Source organism: Trachemys scripta, chromosome 3, assembly GCF_013100865.1.
Source record: "Trachemys scripta elegans isolate TJP31775 chromosome 3, CAS_Tse_1.0, whole genome shotgun sequence".
Taxonomy (NCBI): domain Eukaryota; kingdom Metazoa; phylum Chordata; order Testudines; family Emydidae; genus Trachemys; species Trachemys scripta.
The window spans coordinates 51236945-51252807 of record NC_048300.1 but is presented as its reverse complement, the minus strand read 5'-3'; the positions used below and the strand labels follow the sequence as shown (position 1 = coordinate 51252807).

The following is a 15863-nucleotide window of genomic DNA, read 5'->3' as shown; positions in this document are numbered from 1 at the left end:
AATGGCTGTTAAATAGTTCCCTTTTTTGATAAGCAATATTGTTTCTGAATGGTGAGATGGAGACTGGATGCTAAGTTTCAGACTATCATGTCTGTCCTGCTAATGCTGTTTATTCTGCTCAACTAAACTGCTTTTAAGCACACAGTTTGTTGGGGGAAAAACCTCCTATCTTATCCTATCTGGCAGTTTTCGGGCCAAACAATTCCCTCCCACCCACCCTCCTTCCAGCACCAAGCTCTGGGTACTGGATTATGCCAAAGATGTCGGGATCCAAAGTCTCTGCTTCCTGCCCTTGCATGTTTCCCATCAGCAACAAGCTCCAACACTGTACTGTTTAGGGGAAGCCCACACTGCATCCAGGTGCAGTATCTGCCTCTTCTTCCCTGCTCGTACATGGGAAGGCCGAGCTCTTCGCCTCAAAACGCACCTCATGGAGCTTACCATAGGGCCACAGTCGGATCCTGGCAGGGGAACACCCACCCTGTAAATCGGCCTGAACAATCTAAGAGCACTCCCCCTACCATGGAGCCTCTGTCCAGCTCCGTTGGTACCAGTGCTATGGACCCCACAGTAAGTCTTCCTCCAAATCCAAAAAGAATGCTGCATCATCCATGAGTTCTAGCCACGGAGGAGCAATGCATTCCAAGGCTCACAAGAGCAGTAAGAGGCTGCTTATCTGTTCACTGGATCCACCAGTCCTGGTTCTGGAACCATGTACCCCTCTTGCTTCAGCTCCATTGGCATCCTGTGAATTGTTGGTCCAGAGACACATCCCTTTACCAGTCCTGGTCCCAGCCAGAGACCGGGTATCATTAACTTTGGGAAGACTCAGCAGTGCTCCCGGACCTCACAAAACTGTTTGCCCTGGAAAGAGTGAGGTCTCAGTGTGTTCCGGTGCGCACACCTGCTTGGAGGGCCCCCTCTCCCCCATTAGATCTACTACCTGTTGGCCATAGCCCTTTAATGCATCCCCTTCTGACGGCTCCATCGGCACCACAGTTCATGCAGATTCCAGTTTTTCTGAGTCTGAAGATTCGGCTGTTTGACATGGTCTGCCGCTTCCGCTCTGGAGACATGACTATCAGAGGGTTCCGGCGGCACTGTGGCAGTTCCCTCCTTTATCTCAGCCAAGGAGCTACTGCTATCCAGTTCCTTGGACACTGACATAACGGGGTCAACCAAGATGGCCATACTGGAGCTTATGGCCTCATTATTTCGGCACGGGAGGACTCTGTTTCGCCACCCAATCCTTCATTGAGTAGACACTTGCAAGCAGGGATAGACGGTACCAACAGACCTGGGGAGAGTCCCTTTGTTGGCCCTAGACGTGGCTGTGCCATTAACATTCTCCTCCTCACCTGCTGCCTATCGTCAGTTTCAAGAGCTACTAGGCAGGATAACCAATGCTCTTGAAATCCCACTAGAAGTGCAAGACAGTCAGCACTACTTACCAAACATTCTGCACCCAGGGATAAGGGCAAGCAGAGTCATCTAGATGAGGTTGAGAGTAGGCCCTAGAGCAGGAGTTCTCAAACTGTGAGTTAGGACCCCAAAATGGGTCAAAACCCCATTTCAAGGGGGCCCCTAGGGCCACCATTAGACTTGCTGGGAGCCAGGACTGAAGCTGAAGCCCGAGCAACACCCTCACTCAGGGTGGTGGGGCTCGGGATCTGGCTCTGCTCCCCTGGGTCACGTAGTAATTTTGTTGTCAGATGGGGGTCATGGTGCAATGAAGTTTGAAAACTGCTGTCCTAGATGAACCATTAGGCTAGCACTGTCGGGCCACTCATCTAAAAACTAAATTGATTCGATTGCCCCTGCAGTGCCAGGTAGTAGAGGGGGACAGCATCACTTGATGGCCTCATGTCAATGGCTTGCTAGGGGGAGGGGGACAGTTTAGAGAGGAGGGCCTTATTTGCAAAACTAGGGATGCTCAGAACAGGACCGTGGTTCTAGGGCCACCCAGAGGATTCAGGGGGTCTGGGGCAAAGCAATTTCAGGGGCCCCTTTCATAAAAAATAGTTGCAATACTATAGAATACTATATTCTCATGGGAGCCCTGGCGGGGCCCAGGGCAAATTGCCCCCCCCCCCCCCGCGTGGTTCTTTAGCTATAACAGTATGAAAAGCGGCTCCCAGCCCGCTAAATTCAGGGTGCCCGGCTCCAAAGCAGCCTCCCTCTACAATAAAACGGTGTGGCTGGGGGGGACAGACCCCAGCAAATTGTTACGCGGGGGGAGCGGGAAGGTGCTTACCAATACTACTAAGGGCGCAGAGGAGACATGCAGCAGAGCTCTGCAGCTGCAGTGACGCGCTCAGGCTGAGAGCGGTGCACGCTGCCTGGAAGCAGGAGACCCCAGGGCTGCCGTAGCCGGCTCCGCTGCTCCCCGAGCCCAGCCCTCTTGTCTCGCCCGCTCGCCGCCTCCGCCGCTGCAGCAGCCCGGCCGGCCGGCGGCACGAGCGCTTCTCGCAGCGTTCGAGCAGCCCGGGCCGGCAGCGCCGCCTCGCGCACTGCCCAGACCCCTCCCCACAATGCACCGCGAGAGGCAGCCTTTGAAAAAGCGGCGCGGCTCGTTCAAGATGGCGGAGCTGGATCAGCTGCCCGACGAGAGTGAGTAACAACCCGCGCCCGCTCCCCGCCCGGCCCGCTGTCCCCCTTCCCCGCCCCGCGGGGCACAGCCGCTCCGGGGCTCAGCCCGCCCCCGTCTGGCCGCCTCCCCCGGGCCGGGCCCGGCTGCTGCGGGCGCTGCGCGGGGCCGGAGCCCGAGTCTCCTCCTCTTCCTCTGGAACCGGCCCGGCCCGGCCCCCCCCGTCCCGCCACCCCCTGCCCCGTGCAGGCGGGAGGGGCCGCCCAGGGAGCGAGGCAGGGCGACCCCCGGCTTCCCGCCCCTCCCCTCCGGCGGGAGGGGACCTGCACCCCGAGTTCGGGCGCAGCCTGACAGGCCGGGGCCACGGCCGCACCCGGACCACGGACGGGCCGCACCCGGGCCAGGGCGCTGCCTGTCAACAGATAGGGACGCGCCGTAGAGCTGCGAGCACCGATACTGCCCCGGGCACGGGAAGCTGCTCCTGGACGGGGGTGCTCAGCGCCGGGGGCAGGAGCGCTGCACTGAGGGGATGGGACTCGGCCCAGGCAGAAGGGGGCGCACTTTGCACGGGGGGCACAATTAGTGCACTGCATTGAACGGACCATTGCTGTGCCCTGTATCTTGGGAGGTACTAATAGTGCACTTGGGGAGAGGGTGACACAAGGAAGTGCACTGCCTCTTGGGAGACTTGTGGGTGGGACATAATGACATGTATATTGTACGGGGGGGAGCACTAAAATGACCCAGGGAAATGGGGGGCGGGCGGCAGCAAAGGCGCACACACACACATACACTAAACGCTGTCTGACAGAGGTATCAGGGAAATGGGGGTCATGGAGACATGTAAACTTCATCAGGGCCATGCCAAGAACAGGGATACACAGATGCTGTATGGTGACACACACTGCATGTGGGGACAGATGCAAACTAAACATAATAGATGGGGATATGAAGGCACGCATGCTTACATTATATACAAAGACACAGGCATGCACTGTATATGTGGATACAAATGAACATACAGAGAGGTTGATACGCATGCTGTACACTGTCTCAGACTTGCCGCATGTGAGGTAATACCTTTTATTATAAGGTATTTATTTATAAGGTGTGTGAGGTAATATCTTTTATTGTACCAACTTGGGTTGGTAAGAAGAGCTCTGTTACTCTGAAGAAGAGCGCTTTGTTAGCCTGAAAGCTTGTCTCTCTCATCAACAAAAGTAAGCGATATTACCTCCCCCCATATTGTAACCACATTGGTCCCAGGATATAGAGACACAAACCCACTGCATATACAGATTGTGGACGAACAAAACTACAGGTACAGAAAATAGAGATGTATGCTCATTCGTGGGAGTTGTGCAAACTATATACATACAGACATGCATACTATGCATAGATATACAAATAGACACTGAAGAAAGGAAGCAGGAAGGCACAGAAAAATGGTAGGGCTAATTGAAAAGGCACAAGAGTTTATTCTATAAAACATGTAAGTCTCTGCAAAGTGTATCCATTAAAAAGGAGCATATGATACAGCACATAAAGCATACAGTTGAAACTAGGAGGGCTATTTGAGAATTTGAAGCACATCAAAGATATAAACAAGAAATTCTTTAAGTATCTCAGAAGCAGAAAGGTAGTGGGAGGATAGAGATTGCAAAGAAGCATTTGGACAACAGGCTGGCAGATTAAGTCAGTGTAGAGAAGTACAAGGAATGTAAATCGGAAATAACCATTTGAACTACTTGTACACGCTAGTGGGTTCTAAATGAACTGTAAGAATGCAAGGGACAATCCTAAATGGTTTCATTTAGAACAGACTGATGAAAACTGATGCACAGTGATGCTCAACCAAATAAGCAAAAATTTAGATTGGATTAAAACAAGGACAAAGCAATGGTTTTCATCCTTTTCCCTATGGGAACCCTTTGTTACAGCAGAAAAAGTTTGGGACCCTCATCCCAGTTAGCCAGAAGAAAAGGAGGGTGTTCATGACCTCCAGATTGAGAACCCCTGGGACAGAAAACAATATAAAAATATTATAATGCAACTGTAGAAATCTATGGCCTCACCTTCAATACATTGTTCCCCTAAATTCTAGTTCCCCTATCTGAAAAGATACAGCTTATGCAAGGATACTACAGACAGTCAGGAATGGAACCCACATCTCCAACATGGCAAACCTCAGTCATATCTACTATACCACATTGCCTTTCTGACCAACTGTTCCAACTTTGCTTATCCTATTTCTAACCAATATAAACCACACTCCTCTGCCAGCTGGTAATTACTCCAATAACTGAAATATTAAAGTTCTGAGCTGAGGATCTGAAGGTCACGGCATTCAAATCCTGCTGCTCAACTGTGTGAGAGGATGGCGTGGTTGTGTGTAATTCACACATTAAGAAGACCTCTTTAAAACTGATTTTGCCCTGTAAATTAGAGTGTAAATTGCCAAAATACATGTTTCATATTTCAGTCATGTCACACATTTTGTTTATTTAACCCAGGGGTAGTCAATAGGCGGACTGTAGGCCAAATCCAAACCGCCAGACACTTCTGAATGACCCAGAAATCTTTTTATGTACTTATCATTGTTGGGGTTTTTTTTTATTATTTTCTCTGGAGTGTGTGTGTGAGAGACAGACAGACAGACACCTGCCGTTTGTATCTGATTCACATAGGGTTAGAGCCTATGACAGCTCCCAACTTGAAAGCATGGCTATTTAGCACAAGCTGTAAAAACTCATCCCGTTAGCTCTGGAAATCTTTGGTTAATCTCTGGTGTCAGCCAAGGTAGTGGCTGTCACATATTGGCAGGTTTGAAGACGGAGAATTATGCTTTATAGTTTTAAGGTTGGAGGACTGAGGGGAGGGGGAAGCGCAATAGGCAGACCTGCTGCAGCTCCCAGACATATCTAATTTCCAGAAGTCCATGAGAGGCTGAAGTATGTTTCAAGGAGTAGGCAGTGGTACAAACTCCTTCATAAAGGTTCCCTCCAGCTGTTTGGTTTTGTAGCCACTACTAACTATGATGGTTTGCTCTTGGCATACTTCACTTTTTTAACAGGCATAAAATGATTATAAGAGATACAGAACTTTCTAAGGCTCATTACAGTCTCCCACACCCTTCAGAAGGATCATCGCGGTTATGAAGGGTTGTGCAGTGCAGTTTCTCCTTCTGATTCCCAGGCAAGGTATAGCTCCCCTTCTCCCTGACCCTTGGGAGCTATTCACTGATGTGTTTTAATAAAAAACAAAAAAACCACCTAGGAAACTAACACAAATAAAAACTGCTTTTAGTAGACAGTTAAGGTTGCATCCGTACACACACCATTCATCCAAAACCTTAAAAGTTTGAAAATAAATTAAGGGATTCCTGTATTCCTTGCCATCTTTATATTGCCTACAACACTGTCAATAACACGTTTTAACACTTCATAATATTTTCACTTCCATCTCCAACATAAACTGAAAAACAATATGTACCTCAACTTCATCAAACTTGCACAAACCTTATTGGCAATGTGGCATATTGGTGTATATTTTATGTGACTAGATTGGCACATCTGACTGTTGCACAATCCACATATTTGGCAAGTTAATATGCTTTATGTAAGAGCTTGGTATTATTAATAGTGCTGAGGTCACAATTAAGGTTTTGGGTTAGAGTGGAAGTTTGAAGCTGGGATATGTATTGCTTTTCCGTATCTGTTGAAGATGGAAGTGAAAGCTTTATGGAGTGTTAAAATGTGTTATTGACAGAGTTGTAGACAATATGAAGATAGGAAGAAATTCAGGAGGCTTTTTTCTTAACTACCTCTTTCTATGTTCTTTGGATTTTGTTGGCTGGGGTGTCACTTTAAGTGTTACTAAACATAGTTTTTGTTTGTGAATTAAGTATGAGAGTGGAGGTGAAGAGACTAATGTTAAGAGTCCTGGTTCTGACACTGATTTTCTGTATAACTTTGGATATGTCACTTAACCTTTCTGAGCTTCAGATTCTCAATCTGTAAAATGGAAGTAACAGTATCTACAAAATATTGTAAATTGCTATAACAGTGCAAAGGATTACACCAGTCAATGTCAGATGGGAGTAGAATATAAGACCCCCATGCTTTCCGTCTTCTGCACAGCCCACTAACCCAAGTGGATTTTCAGGAACATTACATTTTGTTAGCTTTTTTTCAGAATTTACAGTTGTGAATTTTCATATAAAATAGGTTGTAGTTAAACCCCTTGTTCTCTATGGCAAGATGGACCTAAATTCTACTTCATGATTACTGGTTTTTGCACTAGATGAGAAATTGTGCAGCAGCTTCATTTTTTTTTTTTTAATGGAAGTTTTTTAAATCAATTTACATGTGGCATTGAATACAGCTGGTAACCCTGTTATTTATTTGATAAGTTCAGTTTATTATACACTATCCTGACATTTTTCAGTTTTTAATATGCCAAAGATTTTTATCTTGACAATGCCTAATTGCATTCTAGAATTTGTCAGGGGGCTGGGGTAACTGGGCAGGAAACATTTGGGACTCCTAACAGCTGGCGATACGTGGGTGGGGGCAGTTTGAAATTGTAGGTTGAACACACTAGGTGTATGCTTCTGCTAGAATTATCATCGGCGAAGTAGTTAAACTATTACCTTTCAGATTTAATATTTCATTGAAATTAACATAGGGAAATTCACACCTCTGATTCATTGGTTCCGACTGTCTGCAGACTCAGGAAGACAACAATGCAGCAGTTGATACTCATTTAATATTTTCAAGGCTTCACAGCTGGGAGAGCTAGAATCATTTTTTAAATGAAAACTGAGACTGTGGCGCACATTTCTGTGATGAGGTAGAGTCAATGGCAGATCTTATAGCTGAAGAATCACAGAATACAAAGGCCTTGATTATATTTCCCTATAGATTCTGATCTGTAGCAGTAAAAGTATTTCAGGCATAGTAGTCATTGGATTTGTATATTTAAGACTGCATTGTGCGCATAGTATGGCTGCTACCGAGGGAATGATTGTGATAATTGTTCTAAATGAATGTGACAATGCAGCTCTGGTGGGACCCAACTGAGAGTGCCAATTCAGGACAAATTGCTAAAAACGGGACAGTTACAGCCCAAGGCTGGGGTTTTTCCGCCTCTAAGGCAAACCAAACCAGCCAGACTAAGAGGACTTCGGTCTCACCCCACTGGCTAACCACAAGTCACACAAGCAATTCTCTTAAACACTCCAGTTTCCCAGTATCACCACCAGTGCCACTCGTTATGGGGACAAATGATTATGAAAACCAATACCCCAATAAAAAAAAAAAAAAGGTTTTCATGATCCCATAGGACCAAGCCCCAGACGCAGGTCAATATACAAATCAGATCTTACCCATAAATCACGCTGTTGCCAATCCTTTATAATCTAAAAGTTTATTCATAAAAGAAAAAAGATATAGATGAGTTAAAATTGGTTAAATGGGATCAATTACATATAGTAATGGCAAAGTTCTTGGTTCAGGCTTGCAGCAGAGATAGAATAATCAAGTCTCTGGAATACATCCCCAGCCGGGATGGGTCATCAGTCCTTGGTGTAGAGGTTCTGTTGTAGCGAAGTCCCTCCAGAGGTAAGAAGCAGGATTGAAGACAAGATGGAGATGAGGCATCAGCCTTATATAGGCTTTTCCAGGTGTAAGAACACCTTTTTGTTCTCACTGTGGAAAATTACAGCAAAATGGAGTCTGGAGTCACATGGGCCAGTTCCTGCCTACTTTGCTGAGTTACAAGGCGTATCTGTCTTCTCTCAATAGGTTCATTGTATAGCTGATGGTCCTTAATGAGCCGTCAAGCAGGCTAGGCAGAGCTAACACCAGCTTGTCTGGGATGTCACCCAGAAGCATAGCATAAGTTTGAAATACAGACAGTATAGAGCCAATATTCATAACTTCAATGACAAAATTGATGCACACATATAGACAGCATAATTATAATCCACAAACCATAACCTTTTCTTAGACACCTCATTTGACCCCCTTTATACAAGATTTGGGTGCCGCTACAGGACCTTAGTTGCAACAATGATCTATATGGTCCCCGATTATATCAATAACGTCACAATGAATGCATTTGTTTTCATTTTATATCCTGGTAATTTTGGAACTCTGAGATAAATGGTTGATGATTTTGAAGTTCTGAACGTAGCATCAATTTCTACCCTTTTGAGAAGTAAGATTAAAAATAGCTGTACTCTTTAGTATGATTGCTACACCTCTTGTCTTATGCTGCTAGGCCAGTCAGTCTAATTTGTAGAATACTGTATACATATACTTGAGGCTGAGTGAATCAGGTGGTCTTTTATTACTGGGGTTCTTGAGCCAATGTTGCAGTCTCTTGGCTGGAAACTGTGGGAGTTCATGGGGGGGGAAAAACAAATTTATGCTACCAGAAAGTATGAGGCATTGCTACCAAGAGAACAAGTACTACAAAAATAAATAAAATTTTACAATATTCAGCTTCTAAAATTGTGTAGTTTATTTAGGAAAATTTAAGACAATGTTGGGGTGTGGTTCCAAGTAGTTTTCTTTCAGTAAACATGTAAATATATTTAGTAAACAGTTTTTAGGAAGACACTTACAATCCCTTACATGCTAATATTATTTGATTAAAATTTTATCTATGTAAACATTGTTTAATATGATTGGGAATGTTCAGACTCTACATAAATATTTGTTTGATCCACCACACCTCTGTCAAATAATTTTAAAAAATATTATATTTGAAAAGCCTACGTAAAACTTGTTTTAATGCACTTGTTGCTTGCTCTTCTGACTTTGAGTAGCAGCCGCAACATAGCAGGCTGTTCCCAGAGCTGTGAATAGTTCTGATGGCATTTCTATAGTGTGATGCATAAGCAAGGAAGTTGTGTACTGTCAGCTTCTGTTTTTTTCACAATGAATGTATTGCTTTTTAAGTATGGTGGTGTGACAGTCTTATTCATCCTCCATATAGGTATACCTAGGGTGACCCGACGTCCCGATTTTATCGGGACTGTCCCGATATTTGCTTCTTTGTCCCGCGTCCCGACCAATGTTTGGTCAGGACACTGGACAAAAAAGAAATTTTGCCCTCCGCTCTGGCGCTCGCGCCCCCCTCGCCCCGGCTCTGCCCCCTCCTTCCCCCATTGGCTCCCTCCCCAAATCCCCACCCTGGCCCCGCCTCTTCCCCCAACCACGCAGCATTCTTCCTCCCTCCTAGGCTTGCAGCATGGCGGCGGAAGCCTGGAGGGAGGGGGTGGCGGCGGTGCCTGGATCCTGGAGCTGGTGAGTCAGCTCTGGCACCCGGGCACCGGGCGGGCAAAGGGGGGCTTAGCTGTGAACCCCCCCACCGTGCCAGAGGGCTCCTGCCCGGGCCTCTGCACACGGGGCCGGGAGCGCAGCCTGGAGGCTGCTCCAGCCCTGCAGCCCGCGGGGCAGAGCGGTGGGTCCAGTCGGGGGCAGCGCGGAGCGGGCAGGGGCCAGGTGGGCGGCGCGGGGGCGTGGGCCGTATCCCTGCTGCTGCCAGGGAGCCCCGTGCCTCTCCCTCCCGCTTGCGGCTGCGGCTCCTTCCCAGCGGGACGCTCCCCCCGACCTGCCCTGCACACATGCGGCGCGTGTCCAGCTGCTCCTTCCCGGCGGGAGGGAGACTAGGCGCAGGGGATGCACGCCGCATGTGGCCGGGGCAGCGGGAGGCGCATCCCGCTGGGAAGGAGCCACAGCCGCGAGCGGGCGGGAGAGGCGCGGGGCTCCCTGGCAGCAGCGGGGATTCGGCCCCTGCCGCCCACCCGGCTCCTGCCCGCTCCGCGCTGCCCCTGCCCGGACCCACCGCGCCCCGCATATGCCCATGGCGGGGCGGGAGGCTCCGCGGGGAGGGCAGCGCGCGGGGGCCGGGGCCTGCTAACGCCACAGGCCCCTTTAAAACTTTTTTTTTCTCCGCCCTCCCTTTTTTGCTCCGCCCCCCACCTTTTTTTTGCTCCACCCCCATCCCGATATTTTATACTACTAATCTGGTCACCCTAGGTATACCACCGATAGCAGCATTACAGCATCCATGTTCCTCAGCCACTTCTGGGTGAGATCAGGTCTATTCAGGCTTGGTATCTCTACTGAGGCTAGCCAAAAGTGGTTATAATTGGTATTGACTGTGATGGTTGTTTGAAGAAATGGCCATCAGTAGTATATACCAATAACAACTGAACTGACACCACCTAGCTACAGATTACTTTCCAGCTATCAAATTGTAATAAATTTTGCCTCTGTCTACGGTACAAGCACAACCATGTTTTTCTAAATCTTTCTTTGACCTGCTTATAACACACACGGTTGAGTTTTGTGAAAAGCAGTGTACATGAACAAGACAACTGTATCAACCCTGTTTGCATGTGCATAGCTGCCATGTTGTCTGTGTTTGTATCCATGCATTCTGGGAAAATCTGGGCAGCTATCCCACCTTTCATCACTAGGGCATAGGACTTGGAGGACATACTAACAGAGCGACACCAACGGTACACTGAACAATGCACTTTGGTTTATCCTCCAGCACAGAGAACAGGGAGAAAGGACAAGCCAAACTAGTTGCATTGATGTGATTAGGGGAGCCCATCTCTGATGCGGGGAAAAAAGCATGCCCACTTAATTACAGGAAGAGGTCCGTCTGAGGCCACTTGCAGGAATGAAACTCTCAGAGTTATCCTGGTTACTCCTAGAGTATTCCCATTTTGTATGTGGACAAAAAAAATCTAAAGTCAACCATGACATTGATTACAAACTTATTTGAAAGTTGTAATGTCACTGCTGGTCATGGCTGGATTCAAACAGGATAGCAACCTAGAGGGGAAAGGCTTTGTATCCTGTTGTCCCTCATCTGAATCCTATAGTCCCCCTTTTGGATTGTGCATGCATGTTATCTAGGTTTGCTAACAAGGAAGAACAAAAGCTGTAGATATTAAAAAGTTTATTATCAGAGTCTCAATTGGATATTACAAATGATAGAGAGTTTAAAACACTAGGGGAAAAAGAACAGGAGTACTTGTGGCACCGTAGAGACTAACAAATTTATTAGAGCATAAGCTTTCGTGGGCTACAGCCCACTTCTTTGGATGCATATAGAATGGAACATATATTGAGGAGATATATACACACACACACAAAGAGCATGAACAGGTGGGAGTTGTCTTACCAGCTCTGAGAGGCCAATTAAGTAAGAGGAAAAAAAACTTTTGAATTGATAATCAAGATAGCCCAGTACAGACAGTTTGATAAGAAGTGTGAGAATACTTACAAGGGGAGATAGATTCAATGTTTGTAATGGCTCAGCCATTCCCAGTCCTTATTCAATCCTGAGTTGATTGTGTCTAGTTTGCATATCAATTTCAGCTCAGCAGTCTCTCGTTGGAGTCTGTTTTTGAAGTTTTTCTGTTGTAAGATAGCCACCCGCAGGTCTGTCATTGAATGACCAGACAGGTTAAAGTGTTCTCCCACTGGTTTTTGAGTATTATGATTCCTGATGTCAGATTTGTGTCCATTAATTCTTTTGCGTAGAGACTGTCCGATTTGGCCAATGTACATGGCAGAGGGGCATTGCTGGCGCATGATGGCATATATCAAATTGGTAGATGTGCAGGTGAACGAGCCCCTGATGGTATGGCTGATGTGATTAGATCCTATGATGATGTCACTTGAATAGATATGTGGACAGAGTTGGCATCAGGCTTTGTTACTAGGATAGGTTCCTGGATCAGTGTTTTTGTTCAGTGGTATATGGTTGCTGGTGAGTATTTGCTTTAGGCTGGGGAGTTGTCTGTAAGTGAGGACAGGTCTGTCTCCCAAGATCTGTGAGAGTGAGGGATCATCTTTCAGGATAGGTTGTAGGTCTTTGATGATGAGCTGGAGAGGTTTTAGTTGGGGGCTGAAGGTGACAGCTAGTGGTGTTCTGTTACTTTCTTTGTTGGGCCTGTCTTGTAGGAGGTAACTTCTGGGTACTCATCTGACTCTGTCAATCTGTTTTTTCACTTCAGCAGGTGGGTATTGTAGTTTTAAGAATGCTTGATAGAGATCTTGTAGGTGCTTGCCTCTGTCTGAGGGATTGGAGCAAATGCGGTTATATCTTAGAGCTTGGCTGTAGACAATGGAACTTGTGGTGTGTCCTGGATGGAAGCTGGAGGCATGTAGGTAAGTGTAGCGGTCAGTAGGTTTCCGGTATAGGGTAGTGTTCATGTGACCATCGCTTATTAGCACAGTAGTGTCCAGGAAATGGACCGCTTGTTTGGATTGACCTAGGCTGAGGTTGATGGTGAGATGGAAATTATTGAAATCATGGTGGAATTCCTCAAGGGCTTCTTTTCCATGGGTCCAGATGATGAAGATGTCATCAATGTAGCGCAAGTAGAGTAGGGGCTTTAGGGGACGAGCTAAGGAAGTGTTGTTCTAAGTCAGCCATAAAAATGTTGGCATACTATGGGGCCATGCGGGTACCCATAGTAGTGCTGCTGACTTGCAGGTATATATTGTCCCCAAATGTGAAATAGTTGTGGGTGAGGACAAAGTCACAAAGTTCAGCCACCAGGTTAGCTGTGACATTATCGGGGATACTGTTCCTGATAGCTTGTCGTCCATCTTTGTGTGGAATATTGGTGTAGAGGGCTTCTACATCCATAGTGCCCAGGATGGTGTTTTCTGGAAGATCACCGATGGATTTCCTCAGGAAGTCAGTGGTGTCTCGAAGATAGCTGGGAGTACTGGTAGCATAGGGCCTGAGGAGAAAGTCCATATAACCAGACAATCCTGATGTTAGGGTGCCAATGCCTGAGATGATGGGGCATCCAGGATTTCCAGGTTTATGGATCTTGGGTAGCAAATAGAATACCCCTGGTCAGGGTTAGGGGGGGTTCCCCCAAAACTATTTTTAAACAAGCACTCATCAGTATTTTTATTTTAAATAAACATGTAGGACCAGCTGTGGAAATGGCTTAATTTAAACTTCAAATACACTAGTTTGTTTCACATGGGTACAGGCAGAAAATTTTGTCAAAGCCTCCACAATCACTGGTATTCAATCACATTTGCTACACTTTATGAACCTGCTTAGTTCAGTTTTAGTGATTATTCTTCTCCTCCTTTTGACCTATCAAAACTGTACTCTTTGAATGGGGGAGAAGTAGTTTTAAGCAAGTCCTTTGTGTGCGTCTTAGAATCTCAAAGACCCTACCCCACATTAGATCTTTCTTTCATAGAAGATGGTGCAGTTTCCTTCTGAGCCCATTAATGTTGCTCACAGATCATCTTCATTGTTAGCCTTCTTAAGTGATCCCCTGGGCTGAGAGCAAAAGACTGGACCTAGAAACTGAACCTTGGTGCTGCATGTGGTATCTGAGATCGCTAACTTCGGTACTAATGGACCTGCCTATGAGCCCCATCCTGAATGTAGGAACTGCCATGCTGGATCAGTCCATCTAATCTAGTATTCGGTCTCTGATAGTGGCCAGTAGCAAATGTTTCAGAGGAAGTTCAAAAAACCTTTGAGGACTATTCCCTAATGGCCACTATGAGGAAATTTTTTCCTAACTTCCCTGTTAGTAGTTGGTAGGATGAATAAAAACTGATGATTTAAAAACTAAAAATTGGATTTTTTTAGAAAAGAAAAATGTATTTAAAGTTATTTAAAATTAAATTTGAAATTATGACAATCTATGTCAAGGCCAAAAAAGTCAAACTGCTGTACTGATGGAAATCGCTGGCCAAGTATCTGTAACCAGAGTTTGTTGAATTGCAACCAGCTTTTGACAGCAGTAGCCTCTTCTGCAGATGGAGAGAATATTTTCTTTCTTTCATTTTATTCATCTAGTTCTGTTCTATGATTTGTTGTTCAACGTGAAAATACCATTTGGGAGTTGAAAAAGCAGGAAAACTTGTTTTCCTCTTCCAATCTATAAATAAAAGCTAAGGGCATGGCTACACTTGCAGATGTAGAGCGCTTTGAGTTAAACCAGCCTTCGTAGAGCGCAGTAGGGAAAGTGCTGCAGTCTGTCCACACTGACAGGTTCAAGCGCACTGGCCACATTTGCGGCACTTGCAGCAGCATTGGGAATGGCGCATTATGGGCAGCTACCCCAGCATGCAAGTGACTGCAACGTGCTTTTCAAATGAGGGGGAGTGGTGAAGTGTGACAGGGAGTATGTTGTGTGTATGTGGGGGGAGGGAGAGCATGTCAGCATGCTGTCTTATAAGTTCAGACAGCGAGACAGCGGCAAACTCCCCCTTCCATTCCCCCCCACCCCACCCCTCTCTCTCACAGCATTCCACACTAATGATTGCTTTGTCTTGGGGCAGATAAGCAGCCGGCTGTCAGAAACAGAGCTTTCAAAGGGCATATCTGCATTCCTGCTGTGATTCAAAACAAAAACAAGAGTGGCCACTTGATTTAAGGGGATTATGGGACGTTTCTGGAGGCCAATCAGAGCACAGTAATGCAACACCTCGTTCACACTGGTGCCGCGATGCTCCAGCGGGGGCGCAGCAAACGTTATTCCACTCACTGAGGTGAAGTACCAGCAGCGCTGTAGCTGCGGAGTCAGAGCGCTCTACGTGCCTTGCCAGTGTGGACGGGTAGTGAGCTAGTGCGCCCGGGGCTCCTTTATTGCACTGTAACTCGCAAGTGTAGCCAAGCCCTAAATGTTGAAAAGATTGAGATCTACTAGTTTTAAAATTGTTTCTGGTCACCTTGTTCTTCACAATCACTTCAATTCACTATTGTTTAATACATCCGTTAGTTTTAAATGCAAAACATGTTTTGATAAACTTCCTTTTTCTTATGTATCCAGCATATTTAAGATAGTTTTATTTAACTAATAAAAAACAAATTTTAAATCCTTTTTTGTGCATTACTTGACTTGCAATTTTCATCCAAGACTTTGACGTTAATTTTTTATTTGTGATTTATCACCTAGTACAGGGGTTGGCAACGTCTGGCACGCGGCTCTCCAGGGTAAGCACTCTGGCGGGCCGGGCCAGTTTATTTACGTGCTGACGCAGCAGGTTCGGCCGATCGCAGCCCCTACTGGCCGCGGTTCGCCGTCCCAGGCCAATGGAGCGGCGGGAAGCCGCGGCCAGCACATCCCTCGCCCGCGCCGCTTCCCGCCGCCCGTATTGGCCTGGGACGGCGAACCGGGGCCAGTGGGGGCCGCGATCAGCCGAACCTGCCACGTCAGCAGGTAAATAAACTGGCCCAGCCTGCCAAGGTGCTTACCCTG

At 46.6% G+C, this 15863-nt stretch overlaps 1 protein-coding gene across 4 annotated transcripts in view; it reads left to right on the top strand.

Annotated features, from left to right (window-relative positions):
• Positions 1 to 2516: 2516 nt before the first annotated feature.
• The window catches only part of LIN9 (lin-9 DREAM MuvB core complex component), a 58423-nt gene continuing 45076 nt past the window's right edge, over positions 2517 to 15863 (top strand). For 2 of the 4 annotated variants that reach the window (XR_004645009.1, XM_034764704.1), the window contains exon 1: positions 2517 to 2610. Coding sequence is in view for 1 of the 4 variants with exons in the window: in XM_034764704.1 (XP_034620595.1) it covers positions 2532 to 2610 (79 nt within the window). In the remaining 3 variants the exon portion in view is untranslated. The remainder of the gene's footprint in view (positions 2611 to 15863) is intronic. The other 2 variants (XM_034764705.1, XM_034764706.1) reach the window with 2 other exon arrangements.